The following is a 16,658-nucleotide window of genomic DNA, read 5'->3' on the forward strand; positions in this document are numbered from 1 at the left end:
TGACTCATCCGAATGGATTGCCGGATATGAAAACTTGCAATTTGGAATGCCGACATCATTCCAGTTCGGATGGCGGGTTACAGGTCACACTGCCGCTGAACTGGAAGAACCTATTTAATTATCCCTCGTTGGTGGTAAGGACTTTTACGGTGTTTTGGGGTTTGTACAAGTTGCCAGCCACCAATTATTATTATTAGGATTTTAAATCCTTCTTTGTACCCCGTAGGATACCGAACGACCCGACGCCATGCCGCTCGGGTGCATCCGCCAAGATTTTCTGGCCAAGCATTTCTGAGATAACCTCCACCGCTGGGACAGTTTCTGACTTTAGGCAAGTTATTATGGTATTTGATGCATGGTTGTGATGTACAGACTCGGACAAGCTGGTGGACTGCTGAGCTTGCAAGCTGGTCAAACTGGCGGCTGAAAAGCCCCGAACCCCCCTTAAAAGCCGAGAAAGTTCACCAGTAAGTTGCTGATGGCCTCTTCAAGCACAGGCCTCAGCGGGCGTCAGTGGGAAGATGCCAACGTCGCAGTTACTTCGGCTCGGCTTGAAGAATGGATAACTTCACATAAGTATCAGTCGACCCATGTCGTTCACCGATAATAGATATGGTATGGCTCAGGCTTAGATATGAAGCTGAATTCCTGTCCGCTTTCTCGGAAATATGAATGCAGCGGTTAAAAACTGTAGCGCAATTGATTTTTTTTTGTGCTCTCAGGCTCCGCCATAGTACCAAACAACTAGCTCTGTTGTGCTCAAGTTCAGTCAAGTGTTTGGTGTAAACGGGCATGGAAAGTAAAAAAATGGTGGTACAATTATCTTAAAGACTTAAACGACAGAAGTTGACCTTACAGGGACTCAGTCGTCCTGTAACTGCACAGGGCTGCTTTAGCGAGATCACGGTCGACAATTGTCAATATCCGAGGAATTGAAGGGCGGGAGAGCGGAGTTCACGACTCGGCACCGACGACGAGTCAGAAATCTATCGCGAAAGTCATTGGCGCCAATGGACGCGTTCCGTTGGATTCAAGCACTTCCAAAAGTGTCCTACGGTAAATGCTGAATATTGGATACATTGCGGCTCTCTGAACCAGATATCACTACCGGAACTCAGTTCTTTTATGCGTCCGGACTTCAAAGCTTCATCATCAGTCAATCATCTGACCATACGAAGGCGGCCGGGTCAAGCATTAAGCATTCGACAGAAGCCATTATCTGCGGGAGACTGGGTCCAGGTCGATCACGCGTAAACAAGAAGGAGCCAATGGAATGAAGAGTATAACTCATTCTGCATTGGTGAGCACATCACATGATTACCCTACCTTATAAAAGACCGTTCTCGTTCTTTTATCAAGCCTTAATCTTCTCCATCTACGACTATCATGCCATCCAAGCAAGTTTGGGAAAACAAGGACGGTGCAACCTACACCTCCTCCAATGGTGCTCCCGTAAACGAGCCCTACGCTGCTCAGCGTGCTGGTCCCTTGGGTCCTCTCTTGATCCAAGGTGCGTGCTGTTTCCAAGTGCAACGGAGACGCGGTCTAACGATTCTTCTCTCAACTAGATTTCCATCACCTCGATCTACTCGCCCACTTTGATCGTGAGCGTATCCCGGAACGTGTCGTAAGTCTACGCACAGATATCTCGTACTCGATTGAATAACGATCGTACTCTCATAGGTGCACGCCAAAGGTGCCGGTGCTCATGGTTACTTCGAGGTCACCCATGACATGAGCGATATCACCTCCAACCCCCTCTTAACGGCCCCGGGTAAAAAAGTTAGAGCTACCGTTCGGTTTTCCACCGTAGGTGGAGAGTCAGGTTCAGCTGACACTGCTCGTGACCCCCGAGGCTTCGCGATGAAGCTCAAGACGGAGGAGGGTATTTGGGATTGGGTGTTCAACAACACACCTATATTCTTCATCAGAGATCCCGCCAAGTTCCCTCACTTTATCCACACACAAAAGAGAGATCCCCAGACTCATCTTAAAGACCCAGATGCGTTCTGGGTAAGTATCTACCCGGAGTCTTATTTTCGCTAACTGTACTGATGGCTTGTAATCAGGACTACCTTGGCCAGAACCCGGAATCGATTCATCAAATCATGATCCTCTTCTCTGACCGTGGTACACCTGACGGTTTCCATCAGATGCACGGTTACTCTGGGCACACCTTCAAGTGGCTCAAGGACGACGGTTCATTCGTCTACACTCAGGTGCATGCACGCGTCGATGGAGGTTTCAAGGTGAGGAGAGGATCAGCTAGACACTACTTCTGTTTGTTATTAAATAGTGCCTGTTCGTCAGACTCTCAACGATGCACAAGCCGGCGAGTTGGCAGGCCTCGACCCCGACTACGGCACCCGAAAACTGTTCGAAAGTATTGAGAATGGCAATTTCCCATCCTGGACAGTCTATGTTGTGCGTAAATTCCTTTTGGTCTACCACTCTCCATGATTAACCAGGTGTTCTTCCCTGTAGCAAACTATGACACCCGAGCAAGCCGAGAAGTTCCGTTACAACGTACTCGATTTGACAAAAGTCTGGCCTCACTCGGAGTTCCCCCTTCGACCTGTTGGAAGATTTGTCTTGAATGAGAACCCTCAGAACTACTTTGCTGAGATTGAACAGGTATGGTCGTATAGGTGTGGTGTTCTGGAAGGTTCAGCTTTATCTGATCGTCATTCTTAGGCCGCCTTCTCGCCATCGCACCTCGTCCCGTTCATTGAACCATCTGCCGATCCTGTCCTCCAATCCCGTCTCTTCTCTTACCCTGACACCCACCGTCATCGTCTTGGGACTAACTACCAACAACTACCTGTTAACGCGCCCCTCAAGCCACCCGTCAACTTCCAACGTGATGGACCGATGACCTTCCACTCTCAGGGCGCAAGGCCCAATTACCAGAGCACTATTGCTCCTCTGAAGTACGAAGCTCACAAAGCCAACCTTGATGGCCATGTCCGGGACCACGCTCGTGCTGCGAAGCACGAGAATTTCATAGGAGCTGCGTTCAGGGATCTGAGCGAGATTACTGAATGTAAGTGGCTGTGATGAAGCCTACATCTAGTCCTCACTTAATGAACGATATACAGTGGACTTTGAACAACCCCGTGCATTGTGGGCGAAGGTCTGGAACGACCAGGAACGTGAGGCCTACGTGCGGAATGTCTCTGGCCACTTTAAGAACGTCAAGAGTCCCGTAATCAGGGACAGGCAATGTATGCTTTTTTTTTGAATCCTATGGAAGTCAAACTCACAGGCATTTGTTTCAGTGTCTGTGTGGGCCGCTGTTGACCAGGACCTCTCTGACCGCATCGCTAAGGCTGTCGGAGCCAGTCCTGTTAAGCCTATGGAGGTTAAACCTGCAGCTGAAGCCGCCAAGTTCCGCTCCTACATCAATGTCGCCACCACCTTGAAATTGTAAAACAATTGTTGGAATATGGGATTTATGATGGCGAACTTGTTGTCGTATTTGCCAGAGGAGAAGAAATTCATGTAAAACTAGTGGAAACGTTGAAAAAATGTACTACTTCCCCACTCATCTATATACTTTGACTACCTGTACTGAGCCAGTCAATACACCGCCCACAGCCGCGAGAGTCAGTCATCCTAGCGGCAACTTGTGGGTGCATATGTAACCACTTCACGTGCACTTTACATAATAAGGCCAGCGCGTGCGCGCGTGCCTTACAGATACCAGCTTCTGACTGAATTTGGATGTCATACTGCAAAGAACGGTCGCGAAAAGGCTCCGACAAGCGCAATCTGCGTGCTCCGAGTCGCGATCTAATGGGCGTCAAGATAGCTTTGCAGCTGGCAACTGGTTAGAACTCTAGTCTACTATGTGGAACGCACCACTAGTGAGACCCAACCCATAATTCTGGATATGGAAAGGAGGACATTCAAGCTGGTTTGGGCTTCTCTTCCCCGGTTCCATTCAGGGATCAAGTTCAAAGGGCGGTAAATTGAACTCTGTATGTTTCTTAGGCGACAGGTATGCTCCTGAGCGAGTCGTATGAAAAGGATCCTCTAAGAGCAAGATATCACATATCAGTAACTTGGAAAAGCCTTCAGGTTCTGGTAAGACTACAGCCTCTTCGTCGAAGGAGCTAGTGCGCGCGTACTCCTCTGAATCGACAGTACTTTCAGCATGTGGGTCAAAAGTGCCCCCATATCGTGCTCCAAGATTCTTGGTCTTTTTCCTTGCAGATACTCTTCTGACTGAATTTGGTTATCATGTCGCGAAGAACGGTCGCGAAAAAGGCTCCGGGAAACGCAATCCTCGTGCTGATCTAGTGGGCGTCAAGATAGCTTTGCAGCTGGTAACTGGTTTAGAACTCTAGTTTACTATGCGGAACGCACCACTAGTTTACGATGGCCTTCAAGTGGCTCAACGACACTGTTCTTCGAGAATCTTCTCGACGAGACCCAACCCACAATTTTGGATATGGAAAGGAGGCCGTTGGATTGGGCCGCTTCCATTCAGAGATCAAGTTCAAAGGCGGTGAATCCTCGATTTACGCGAACTCTGTATATTTCCAACAGCCGGCAGGTATGGGCACAGATGCTCTTGGGATGAAGAGGATATGAGCAAGATGTCAATAACTGTTAGACTACACCTTCTTCTTCGAAGGAGCTCAAATGATAGCGTATTCCCGTTTCGAGGTGTATCAATCCTACGAGAACCGGCAAGTCTCTCGTACACTGGGTGTGGCAAATGAAGCTACTTTCTAAGACACACAAGGGAAGCTCTCACCGGAGCAACGGTTATCCCAATTGGAGGACAGGTTAACTGGAGATTACGAGGCTTGTGATTCATCCAATCAACCGCAAAATTCACTCAGCCCGGAAGCTATCTCAGAAATGCTGTCGTCAGGTGTCACCATTGTTGCTATCGCCGTCAAACTCTTTAAACTTCGGGTGTATGGTCGCATAGAAGGTAATAGTCTCCAATTTTAGGTGCTGGTCCTATTTATAGATGCTGAAATCCCGAGGTTTGATCTTCAAAGTGCAAATCGATGCTCAAATGAAGTGCTTCTCTCTGAACGTGGGCTTGTTCCCAAACGTGTGAGGTTAGCAACCAACTCGGTTTGTGACACCTATAAGCAATATCGCGCCATTTGTCGCCGCTTTTTTTGTGTCACTGTTACGCCGGCCGACAGACTTGCAGGTTTGTAAGTACCTGAGGCTGGAGATTGGTAAACACGTAAATATGCTTCAGTTGTTGGCCCACAAGCGTCTAGCGATGACATGGGACGAGGAGAAGAAGTCGGCCATAGAAGACCTACCCTGGTGCGTTTTTACGACGTACCGAACGTGGGATGCCAAGGACGCGTCGGTAAGAGCTTAGCGCAGACATGTGCAGAAAGGGGACTGGAGTTCGGAGACTGAGACTTCGGAAGTCGCCCCGGACATCTTGAGGGTTTGGTGGGGCCTCCGGAAATAGGAACGATGTAGGAATCTTGAAGAGCAACTTCCGCTCCTGGTAAAGATTGAAAACACGCATGGCCCAATCGGACTGAAGGTTCTACGCCGAGAGCGTATTACACATCGGATCATAGGTTAAAACAAACATGAACATGATCGAGACGCAACTCGACGGCTATGTTGATTGGTCACTGGTCCAACATAGTCGTGTGTTTTTGACGGAAATAATATCGAACCTTGTGCGTACACCGGATCTAATGCCAGTTTCACACTCGCCAGTACCCAATATGACATGCTCGGTTAGCATGTCATCTCTCTTGGAAGCGACATTTGGCGACCGAATGGTTGATGATGGTGAAAAGATGCGTGAACGTATTGTGGGAGAAGCCTGATGGTAACAAACTTTTTTGTTGTCTATTGAGACGCGTCCCGAGCGCAGTCCGGAATATATGTGGGGGTGAACAACAGTCTCTCGACAATAGATAATCCGGGGTAAAAACGGTGACGAGTCGAGGTTGTGACTCGGATCTGGGGTAGTCTGCATGAATAATGACTCGGGCAATGGAGTTGCAATTGGCGGGAGTGACGCCTCGTGTGACAAATTCATCACATCACATCACGGGATGTCGGCGGCCTAGGTACGCTCTGGATTTACTTTTTCTTCTCAACGAACACGGTGGTTAAATATAGGTTTCCTTTGAGCTATTAACAGCGGAGTTATGCAGCGAGAAACTCGTCCCAACTTTAAAAACGATTTTCGATGTCCTTCCAGAAGATCGCGCCGGGGCTCACGGCAATAGGTACACGTGATCGGATTGCCGGTAGGCTTGGTATACTTAAGACCCTGCCTGGCCAAAATAATCTGCCACTTCACCCTTTCCCCCCGTCAGAAACAAGAATCGTTTGATGTCATTTGCTCCTTCATCTGAATATCCCTCTGAATTACTTTCAAAAATCTGTTCTTATATCTACTCTTCCTGTCTTCCCCCCACCCGTACCTCTCTCGACCCTCTAATCCTCTCCGAACAGACCTATGGAGCCCCGACAGACTTGCCTTCTTCCTTCCCCCAATCCAACTGGTCCGAACATGAAGCAAGGCACACCCTTGCGAACCTTTGTTTGGTGAACCACGCCTGGTACGAAGCCGCCAAACCCTGGCTCTGGCGAAAGCTCGAGGTCCGACTCCCCCGCACATGGCTATCTTTAGTCGACGAGATTTCATGGGATCATCAACAACTGACTGTTGACCAAGTCATGGAGCAAACAGTCAAAGCAGCTGCAAAGGTCGCAATGTCGAGGCAGCGAACATTGTTGGACAAGGACGAAGAACTCGATCTCGAAGAATGTATCCTCGATTCCATTGGCATCCCTCAAGATGACCTGCCCCTTCCCGACGAGGGAATCCCTTTGGAGCTTCTTTCGCCTCTCTCCTCTCGTGAGCCTAGTCCCAGGCGCTATAGACACAAAAGCAAGAGTCCTGCTCGATGGGAACTCGTTCGTTCGATCAGTAATGCACTCCAGGATGTCTTTGAAAGAAGAGAACCCGGTGTACATGGTGCGTTCACCCAACAAACTGTTCATCTCTTTCTCCCTGATTACATTGTAATTTTATCTAGTGCCAACCCCAAACGACCCCAGTCCAGGACGATTCGTCCAGCATCTCGATTTCAATCACTTTCGAACTATTGGTATGAGGCGATCGATTGACGAAGGTGTCAACAGTCGGTTTGTTACAGGAGACCGTGTCGAAGCTGTCCTCAAGGTTAGTGTCCTTCCAGTCTTCCGCAATGCAAGTTGATCGAATGATGATTTCCTCCAGGAAATGCCCAATTTGACCGCTTTTGGGGCAACAGAGTACATGGATGGTGCACTGTCTCTCTCTGTGTTGAAGGAACTTTTCTTGCGTGGTTCTCCGTCTCGGGGGCGAGGTCGACCTTCGCGTGGTCGCGCCCTTGTCGACTTTGACGACTCCGAGGAGGAGGATCGAGATAGGAGACGCCAATGCAGGGAGCTGGAAGCAATTGATTTCACTGGTTGCGTCAGTGCCGTTTTTGTTAACGCACTGGCTGAATTCGTAACCGCCCATCTAGTTCCTCCCACTCCGGAGATTTCACGTCGACTGACGTTGGAAGAACCCCTCATATTCCCAGGGCTGCAGAGACTTGGTTTGCGAGGTGTGAAATCCGTTCTCCCCGAGATACTCAACCCATTCGTTCTTTCATTCCCCTCCCTCACTCATCTCGATTTGTCGGGAACTCGAGCGACTCCCGACCTTCTCTCTGCACTCGGCGCATCTCCTACTGTTCGCTTGCAGTCTCTTGCATTGGCACGTTGTGTCAGGCTCACTAGCGAAAGCCTCAAGACATTCCTGAACGACTCACCAGTGACCCGTCAGCTGATTGAGTTGAATCTGTACAGCGATGCTACCTTTAATAGCCCGCTGAACGCAGAGGACCTCCTCAGTATAGTTAAACTGGCACCATGCTTTGTCAGCGGAGAACTGCGGTACCTTGATCTTTCCAACGCCCCTCTCGATAGAGAGATCCTAGACGCATGTGCACCCCAGCCTCACCTTCGCTCTTTGGGGCTTTCACATATCGGTTCACTCCCGATCATGGTCGTTACCGAGTTTATCAAGGAAAAGGCCGTGAATGTGGAGGTGCTTACTCTGGTGGGAAGTTGTCCCGAGCTCGACTGCGGGTTGCGTACAGGCACAGGTGTGGGTAATATACCCACCCGTGGCTCGACCCGGCAATCGTGTTTGACGTTGCACTCAGCTCTCATCAACCCGTTGTGTGTCCCACCGTTCTCATTCAGTCTTTCTACTCAGTCGACTAGGGGAAAACCACCACCGACGAAGTTGAGGGTGATTGAGTTGTCGTCTATCATGCTTGGTGGCCTTGGCGTTGGTGCTGATAGTTGGAGAATCATACGGAGCAAAGGGGGACGAGGGTGGTATGTGGATACGGCGAAAGGCTGGGTCACAGGAACACGGGATGAATATACCGGATTTTGTTGGGATCTTGGGCCAGATCACGCTTTGCGTGTGGAGATGCAACGATTATCGGACGCCAATGGGAATGTAAGCAGTGGGGTTGGTTGGCATGCGCGTAAGATGGAGGTGAGTTTTCCCGACCTACTGGGTACCTGTGATGATAATCATGACGACTGTTGTTTTTTTTTTTGTGTCAGATTCTTCATGGCTGTGGAATGCTCGGTCGTGAGGACGGGCTTTATGGAGCCGTCAGTTTTGCATACCAAGGATGATCCATTTACCGGACTGTACCTACAATTTATCCTTTATTTTTCTTTTACATCGCATTCACATCCTTTTTGGGGCTTGGGGGTCATTTTACAGCAATTGCTTGAGCACGTTTGTACACTAGTCAAAAACGTTCAACTGCGGCGAACATGAGGTGTACATATTGTATGAATATTATTGAATGGATCATGTACAGCACTCCACTCTTCAAGCTGTAATGCATTCGACATTTGACGTCAGCTGTGTTTTATCTCCTTATATGGAAATGCCATAACTTACGAACAACATGAGGCCATAATTTGAATTGAACCTCTTCCTTCAACAGCTTTGCTGTTGGCAGCGCTTTCAATACCTACTCTCCTTTGCTTCAAATACCCTATTTCGATTATGGGTACGTCCTCCTTTTCTTTCTGTCCTTCCCATCTTGCATGTTCGATTCTCCAGATTCAACCGCCCTCCATCCTTCAACAGACTCCGGACATCAGCCATTAGTCAATAACACTGAAAACACAAACGGGACCCCCACCGGCAATGGCGAGGATAACAAACCAAAGCAGAGAAGGGGCTCAAGGCAGAATACCAACCAATCCACTAGACCGTCTCTCACCCTGAACCGGGTGAAGACGACTTTATTCGTTCCAGAGAGGAGCGTTGGACCCGCACCCACGATTTTGGGGAGCATCAAGTCGATCGTTCTTGCCTCATGTTCGTGCAAACTTTGGTTGTGCTTGTAGGGTTTAAAGTTAAAGTTGACGTATTATATCCATCATCCATGTAGGGTTGAACGTGTTGTTGGTGTTCATTCCAGTCTCGGTACTTTTCATCTTTTTCCAACCTTGATCATTGATGACACTTGTTAACATTGTCAGTGGGCCCTCAATTTCGCACAACCGGACAATCATACCCTCATTTTCGTCTGTATGTGGTTTGTTCGCAATCGGCAAGTGATGAACGTTTAAACATTCCCCTTCCCCCCCTATGAACAGTTGCTTTCCTCGCTATAATACCACTCGCCAAAGTGCGCTCGATTGTCACTTTGCGTCTAATTCGATCTCATCGTCAATCTCTTTTACAGTTACTCGCTGTCGCTACAGATGAACTCTCAATGCGAGTTGGCCAAACACTGGCTGGTCTCATAAACGCCACACTGGTAAGTTCCTGCATATTACTTACTCTGGATCTTTCTTTGTAAACTCATCAACTTGACAGGGAAACGCGTATGTGGATGGTTTATGTATTACTGCTGCTAGATACATCGTTAACGTTAATCGTTCTCCATCTCTAGAGTCGAACTAATTGTTGCTGTTCGTTGTTCAACATCAAGTCATCTGAAAGAAACAGCTCATGACAGATATCACCCACCTTAGATCATTGCTTTAACGAAATGTGAACTGCAGATTGTTCAATCCTCATGTGCGTTTCTCATTCCAAATTTATTCTATTCTTGGCGCTTGGCGCCAAATGCCATTTATTCACTTCACATCGCTCGGCGCCCAGGCGGGCGAGCGCTTCGCCTGTCCATTTTTCTGCGCTTGATATCCTTTCTCGTCCATGGTCTTGGGGTTTTCTTACTGATGTCTTGTCTTTCCCTTATCCAGTAATCGGCTCCATCCTTAGCAACCTTCGTACGTACTCTTCTTGATGCTCCCAATGAAGGAAATTGATTCCTGTTCTAGTTCTCGTGCTTGGCATGTGCTTCTTTGCAGGAGGGATCAAATATTCTGAGCAAGGATTCGGAGCAGGTAAAGCTTCCCACTTTTCTAGAATTGTTACTCGGAAACGCTAACCAGGATGCCAACAGTGGCCACTCAATTGAATTCTTCCCTTTTGACTATCAGCGTTATTGCAGTTCTGTTACCTGCAGCTTTCCAAATGAATGTCAACACACAGGGTTCAAATAATGATAGCGATGCAAGTCAGGACATCTTGAAAATGAGTCATGGAGTATGTTATTTCACTCTCTGCTAGAGATGTTCTGGCTAATGGTTTTTTTTCCCTCTAGGTTGCGCTACTTCAATTACTTAGTAAGTCATGACCATTACATAAAGCTCTTGAACTAATTTCGTGTTGCAGTCTATGTCGCCTATCTCATCTTTCAGCTCTACTCTCATGCCACGCTATACTTGTCTGATAAAAACGAATTCAAATCAACGCGATATCAATCACGGAGCAAGAAGAAACATGTTGAAGAAGAAGCTGGAACAATTCCAGAATCTCTCAGCACTACTCGTCAGGGGACTATGACTAGCACGACCTTGGCAGCATCTGGTGAATTGCCGCCCGCAGAGGTAGCGCCTACAGAAAAATCAGCGGAAGAAGTGGAAGAAGTGGAGGAGCCTACGATGAGCCTTTTCATGGCCATCGGATTGTTGGCTGTGGTCACCGTTCTGGTTGCAGTAACCGCCGAATGGCTTGTCGGTTCTATCGATGGACTGACAGAGGGTAGTCCTATAACAAAAGAATTCGTGGGCGTCATTCTACTTCCAATTGTCGGAAATGCTGCAGAGCACGTTACAGCTGTAACTGTCTCTGTCAAGGACAAGCTAACGCTGAGTTTGGGAGTTGCCGTTGGATCGAGTATAGTGGGTTGTTTCCACGGTCGCGTTTTTTTTATTTTGTGTTACTGATTATTTTGTGATCGTTTATAGCAAATTGCCCTTTTTGTTATTCCGTACGTTCTTTCGTGTACATCGTCTTGCTGGGCTAAGGTTCTTTTCTGGTTTCCCAGGTTCATCGTAATCTTGGCATGGATCTTGGGAAAGCCACTTCCATTACTCTTCGACCCTTATGAATCCATAACGCTATTCCTTGCCGGTGCGTTAACTGTTTTCAATTCATAACTCGCCTCTTATGCCATGGCTTCTAGTCATTACGGTGAACTATTGTGTTCAGGATGGCAAATCCAACTGGTTAGAAGGGTTGATATTGATGTGTACGTCTAACCTATTTTTCACGGAACGTTAATTAATGAATTTTCCCCCCCAGTTTTATACCTGATCATCGGTGTTACTTTCTGGTTCTATCCTGGTAAGTTGAACTACTGTAAGTCGCTTTGCTGTGTTTCGACTGATTTTCCATCATAGGACAAACGTTTCAAGATCGTGGACTTGACTACTTTTGCAACGGCGTGCAAATTTAATACGGACATGATGATCACCCGCCTTTTTGTTTCCATACTCTTCCATGTATCTTTTTTTCCCACACTTCCTTCTATCACCCTTCGGGCTTTACTACGCATATATACGATATTACAAGATACTCGTAGATCAAAGACGATGATGATTTATATCTTTTGCTCCTGAAAATCGGCATTTATATACCCCCTCACCGGCGGTGCCTGCCTGTTCTCAAAAGAATCTCGTCTAGAGTCGAAAGGTAGGTAGTTTTCTTAGGATTCGAATTCTGCTACAATAGATGCAAGATAGCATGCTTAGGTCTACAGTTTGGATTTTTCAGCAATAGTAACCGCAGCTGAAGCCAAAACAACAGTATTCCTCTCCTTGACCTTGGCCACTACGGAAAGAAAAAAACACCGAATCCCGTTAAAAATGTCGTGCGTGTTCGAATGAGAAGGTTTTCAACAAACTCACGGAATGTGACCTTGGATCCCTCCTTCCACATTTCCGTGACAAGCGTCTCACCGGGATATACAACCCCCGCAAACCTATATTCCAGGAATGGTGGGCTGAAAGTTGAAACTGAGGCTGTGAGACTACTTACCGAACTTTGATGTCGGAGAATGGACCGTAGGTCTTGTATACGTGTTTACCGGCGATACCCAAAGAGCAGAGCCCATGGAGGATGGGTTTGTCAAATCCTCCGATGGCAGCGAACTCCGGCAGTATCTAGAATATGGGCGCCGCGGGACGGTAAGATCTCAAGGTCCAAACGGAGGGGGGAAGGAAACAATTTACTCACGTGAAGGGGATTATAATCACCACTCAATCTAACAATGACCGTGTAGGTATGACAGGCCGTGCACTGAAAAGAGACTTTTTCGAAATGCCTTACCGGTAGAGTGCAGCTTGAGATGGGAAGGTCTTCTCTTCCATAGTAGCATCCGGCGCGCGTTTTGGAGGTTCGTTGGCTGCCGAAGCTGGTCCGCGGTCTGGTATGAAATGAGCTACGAGTGGATAGAAAGAAAAAAATAGATCATACCCATTCCAGTTCGTTTCCCGCCAAACCCTCCAGCACCACGAATGAACACCGTAGATTGGTTCTCAAAAATGAGCTTTCCAGTACGCTTGTCTCTGGTTTCGACGATAGAAGTCACCGCAGCAGCTTTGCCTTTGTCCAAAACCTCCATGATCCTGTTCCATAAGAGTTATGAGAAAGTTGAATTTCGGTAGAAAAATGCTACTCACCTGGCTTTGCTCACAAGCTCACCGGAGGTGGGTATGGGTGCCTTGATACTCAAATACTGTTCTCCGTGGAGAAGCTTCGCCTAAAAGAACACGTCAAGTTCTTAAAGCAACAACTTGAACCAATCCGTCAACCGTACTGGGTTAAAGTTCGGCAACCAATCGAGAGGTATACTTCCGCTGGCATGGAATTGGGGGATAACACCGAACGTAAGAAGGGGAGAGAAATCCTCGTGTCCTTCAAAAGTCCACTGAAGATCTTGTTCTGTTGCACCAACTCCAATGTTATAGAGAATTACATCTCGCTATCGAGAAACTGGTCAGCTGCAGGCTACTTCTACCGCAATGTAGCCCTAGTAGACTCACCTCAGTGTACGTATATTCATAGTCGACGACTTCCTTTTTCGCATCAGCCACGAGCTTAGGGTCTTGAGGGTCTGCGAATCCGTCCGGCTTGGTGAAGTTGGACATGATGGTTCAGGTATGTGGGGAAAAATCACATGAAATTGGAATTTCCCGACAGCCGAGTTCAGATATCCAAAAGACTATGCGTGATGAATTAAGTATTTGTAAGGCTCTAAAGTTACAGTGTTCTATACATTTACATCCTATAACTTCGCCTTCGCATCTCCAAGGTTTGTGAAGTTCCCCACAATCTGGTGTTGTCCGAGAAATCAATCGAAGGCTCACAAAAAGAAACAACTGAAGACATACCTGGGCCATTGACTCACCTGTGGTGGTCGGGTACGTTGCGCGCTCATCTGAATACAAGGTTCACAGTGAGATAGAAAACACCCACTATAACATGAGCTACTGACCGAACTTCGTGATGATATCCCACTTGGCGAGTGCCTCTTCCGGTGTGGGTGACTTCTTGACCGGGAATCCATAACCTGCAGATCGTTGCCATCGGGTCTGAGCTGCCCAACCTCCGCTAATCTCGAATAACAGGCCCGAAATGTCCTCATTTTCTAGACACCACAGTGATGGTCAGTCATCCGTGGGGTACCATGAAAGTGTATGAACTTACGTGCGCTGGTCAGGTATCCGACAACAGGCGCGACATAGTCGGGCTGATCAAAACTTAACCCAATATCCAAACAAAAGAGCCTTGACATACTTTGAATGCGTCGACCCATTCTTGTGGCCTTTGATGCAGACATCAGACGAATTTCAATGCACGGTGCGAACGGAGAACACACCATACTGTTGATGTCATCGCAGTACCCGCCGATGGTGCAATCACGTTCGAGAGAATATTGTACTTCTTTCCCTCAAAGGCAAGGGTCTTAGTGAGACCTATGATTCCGGCTTTTGCGGTCGCATACTACACAGAACGTTGAGCGATTTTCTAGACAAGGTGCAAAGGTAACCCACGTTTGTTTGACCGAAGTTTCCATCTGAATATTGTGTGAGTCTCACAGCCCCATAAGCGCCAGGATTCACACTTACAGATACCAGTCTGCGAGCAGGTAGTAAGAATACGACCATATTGTTGCTTGTGGAAAATGGGCCAAACAGCCTTTGCACATTTATATGTCGCCCTAAATCAGATCAAAATAATGAATCAAAGAACATCGAGGGCCCCACATACCGTAGATGTATAGCCATTACAATATCCCACTCCTGTTCGGACATTGACTGGAAGGACTTGTCTCGCAGGATACCTGCATTGGCTACGAGTACATGAACGCCGCCAAACTTGTTGAGAGCAGTCTTAACGATAGCTTCGCCATCCTCTGCCGAACATATCGCTGCAGCGGCTTTACCTCCAGCTGCGTGCACAAACCCCGCGTAAGCATCCTTCAATAGAGGATCTCGAAACGAACACACCCTTGACAATCTCTTGCACCACAGCGTTGGCGCCTTTCTCACTGACATCGTTCACCACGACATTTGCGCCCAACCTGCCGTACATCAACGAGTACTGCCGCCCAAGACCATTGCCAGCACCGGTAACGATGACCGTCTTACCGTCGAACCTTACGTCAGAGCTGCTTTGAGGGTTAGGCGATTGGTTTTGTGCGGCTCGTAATTTGGACTGGTATCAACAATGAGCAGCGTCAAAACATAGAAGAACCCTAAGCCCATACCTGCATGTCTACATCGGTGATCAAGTGGGGACTGGCCGTAAATTAAGGGTGAGTGTCTGTATTCCTCTGCGTAAAGTATGAACGTCCTTACTGTTCGGCATCCGTGAAATCCACAATTTCGTGCCACTTGGCTTTGACCTGTATCAATAATTAGTGATATACTGTGCGGCGGACTACGTTGTCACTTACAGCAGAAGGGGTAAAAGAGGAATCGGTTTTGAAGATAGCGCCTTTACTTCGTTCCAATCTGACTTCCGCCGCGAATCCTGCTCCGACTTCAAATAACCTTCCCGTAATATCAAGGGTATTCGGGTTGGCCAGAACTGCGACAAATGGAGCCACGAACTCGGGCTAATGGGCGAAGTGCTCAATAATATCTTGACATAGTTATGTAGATGCGGCAGACCTTGAGATTAGCCAACATTTCAGGTGGCATGATCGTGGCAGTCATTTGCGAAGCAGCCATCTATGAAACCAAATCATTGAGAGCGAACGATGGCAGGAAGCCGGGAGACATACGGGACAGATGATATTGGCCTTGATGTTGTACTTTGCGCCTTCTATGGCAAGAGTTTTGGTGAAACCGACCAAACCCATCTTAGCTGCACTGTAGTTGGTTTGACCAAAGTTTCCTGAAAGATGAAGCCAATCATGAGTTGAAAGATTTTCAAAACTCAGGCTCAACTCTCATACCATACAGCCCGGCTGCACTTGCGGTGTTGATGATGCGACCAAACTTTTGCTTCCTGAAATGCGGCCATGCGGCTTTCGTGCAGGCAAAAGCACCTTTTACATGAACTTCCATGATTTGGTCCCATTCTTTATCCACCATGTTCCTGAATCTGTTCGTGTCGCGTGTTGAACTAATGTGTCCCCCAAGCTACAGGCATGAAAACGTACCCCTTGTCCCGAAGGAACCCTGCATTATTTATAAGAATCGTCACTTGTCCAAAATTATCCAATGCGGTCTTTATAACCGCCTCTCCATCTGTGACTGATGATGTATTTACGACTGCTTTTCCGCCCGCTAGATCAAGAGGTTGCTGAGAACGTGAGAGTCGAGAGTGACAATACACAAATACCTTTGACAATTTCATCAACAACTTTCTGGGCCGCCTCTCCATTGAAATCGTTCACAACGACACTGGCTCCGTGTGCAGAGAAAAGCAATGAGTAACTACAAGGAAGTGAGCTAGCGTGGATCACGATATTGACCAACACTGACGCTTTGCCTAGCCCACCACCACCACCCGTTATGACAACGGTATGACCTTTGAATGATAAAGACATTGTGGGCGAGTAAAACAAGCAAAGGGAGGCGATGAAGGCCGCAGACCTCGGCCATATATCCGGAACGCTCATTCATGTGAAATCAATTCCCATTATGTCACTCAAAGCCGGTCACTTTCTACTCTATCTTGAAGTGCAGTACATACAGTGAAAGTACATCAGTGAATATATATCCTTACATACCTCTATATCGTCCTCTACCTTGAAAACGAATACATA

The 16,658-nt window shown here is 47.6% G+C and overlaps 5 protein-coding genes across 5 annotated transcripts; 3 read left to right on the forward strand and 2 right to left on the reverse strand.

Moving 5' to 3' along the window:
- Window positions 1–1,339: 1,339 nt before the first annotated feature.
- Window positions 1,340–3,610, forward strand: E1B28_011409 (uncharacterized protein). Its single transcript, XM_043156438.1, has 9 exons — window positions 1,340–1,510; window positions 1,569–1,627; window positions 1,684–2,013; window positions 2,070–2,249; window positions 2,311–2,424; window positions 2,485–2,634; window positions 2,695–3,043; window positions 3,099–3,224; window positions 3,279–3,610. The coding sequence occupies exons 1-9, from the start codon at window positions 1,387–1,389 to the stop codon at window positions 3,428–3,430; spliced, it is 1,584 nt and encodes a 527-aa protein (XP_043006225.1). The 5' UTR covers window positions 1,340–1,386; the 3' UTR covers window positions 3,431–3,610.
- A 2,729-nt stretch (window positions 3,611–6,339) lies between these two features.
- E1B28_011410 (uncharacterized protein) lies at window positions 6,340–8,700 on the forward strand (the record flags this gene model as incomplete). Its single annotated transcript, XM_043156439.1, has 4 exons — window positions 6,340–6,988; window positions 7,050–7,195; window positions 7,253–8,554; window positions 8,626–8,700. The coding sequence occupies 4 exons, from the start codon at window positions 6,340–6,342 to the stop codon at window positions 8,698–8,700; spliced, it is 2,172 nt and encodes a 723-aa protein (XP_043006226.1).
- Window positions 8,701–9,082: 382 nt separating this feature from the next.
- Window positions 9,083–11,834, forward strand: E1B28_011411 (uncharacterized protein; the record flags this gene model as incomplete). Its single annotated transcript, XM_043156440.1, has 19 exons — window positions 9,083–9,086; window positions 9,140–9,400; window positions 9,474–9,508; window positions 9,565–9,613; window positions 9,682–9,713; window positions 9,771–9,845; window positions 9,905–9,912; window positions 9,981–9,999; window positions 10,063–10,108; window positions 10,294–10,320; window positions 10,372–10,437; window positions 10,497–10,639; window positions 10,698–10,719; window positions 10,769–11,277; window positions 11,344–11,366; window positions 11,424–11,509; window positions 11,562–11,627; window positions 11,681–11,722; window positions 11,779–11,834. The coding sequence occupies 19 exons, from the start codon at window positions 9,083–9,085 to the stop codon at window positions 11,832–11,834; spliced, it is 1,569 nt and encodes a 522-aa protein (XP_043006227.1).
- A 297-nt stretch (window positions 11,835–12,131) lies between these two features.
- Window positions 12,132–13,527, reverse strand: E1B28_011412 (uncharacterized protein; the record flags this gene model as incomplete). Its single annotated transcript, XM_043156441.1, has 9 exons — window positions 12,132–12,208; window positions 12,286–12,359; window positions 12,416–12,540; window positions 12,614–12,641; window positions 12,707–12,803; window positions 12,854–13,005; window positions 13,060–13,139; window positions 13,197–13,361; window positions 13,423–13,527. The coding sequence occupies 9 exons, from the start codon at window positions 13,525–13,527 to the stop codon at window positions 12,132–12,134; spliced, it is 903 nt and encodes a 300-aa protein (XP_043006228.1).
- Window positions 13,528–13,664: 137 nt separating this feature from the next.
- E1B28_011413 (uncharacterized protein) lies at window positions 13,665–16,439 on the reverse strand (the record flags this gene model as incomplete). The annotated part of the gene is made up of 19 exons (XM_043156442.1): window positions 13,665–13,712; window positions 13,771–13,817; window positions 13,875–14,027; window positions 14,087–14,129; window positions 14,177–14,204; window positions 14,259–14,383; window positions 14,434–14,456; window positions 14,509–14,600; window positions 14,651–14,831; window positions 14,890–15,097; window positions 15,150–15,180; window positions 15,241–15,287; window positions 15,339–15,500; window positions 15,556–15,615; window positions 15,669–15,781; window positions 15,843–15,991; window positions 16,050–16,176; window positions 16,232–16,326; window positions 16,375–16,439. The coding sequence occupies 19 exons, from the start codon at window positions 16,437–16,439 to the stop codon at window positions 13,665–13,667; spliced, it is 1,797 nt and encodes a 598-aa protein (XP_043006229.1).
- Between the last annotated feature and the right edge of the window lie 219 nt (window positions 16,440–16,658).

The sequence above is a fragment of the Marasmius oreades genome, chromosome 7 (genome assembly GCF_018924745.1).
Source record: "Marasmius oreades isolate 03SP1 chromosome 7, whole genome shotgun sequence".
Classification (NCBI taxonomy): domain Eukaryota; kingdom Fungi; phylum Basidiomycota; class Agaricomycetes; order Agaricales; family Marasmiaceae; genus Marasmius; species Marasmius oreades.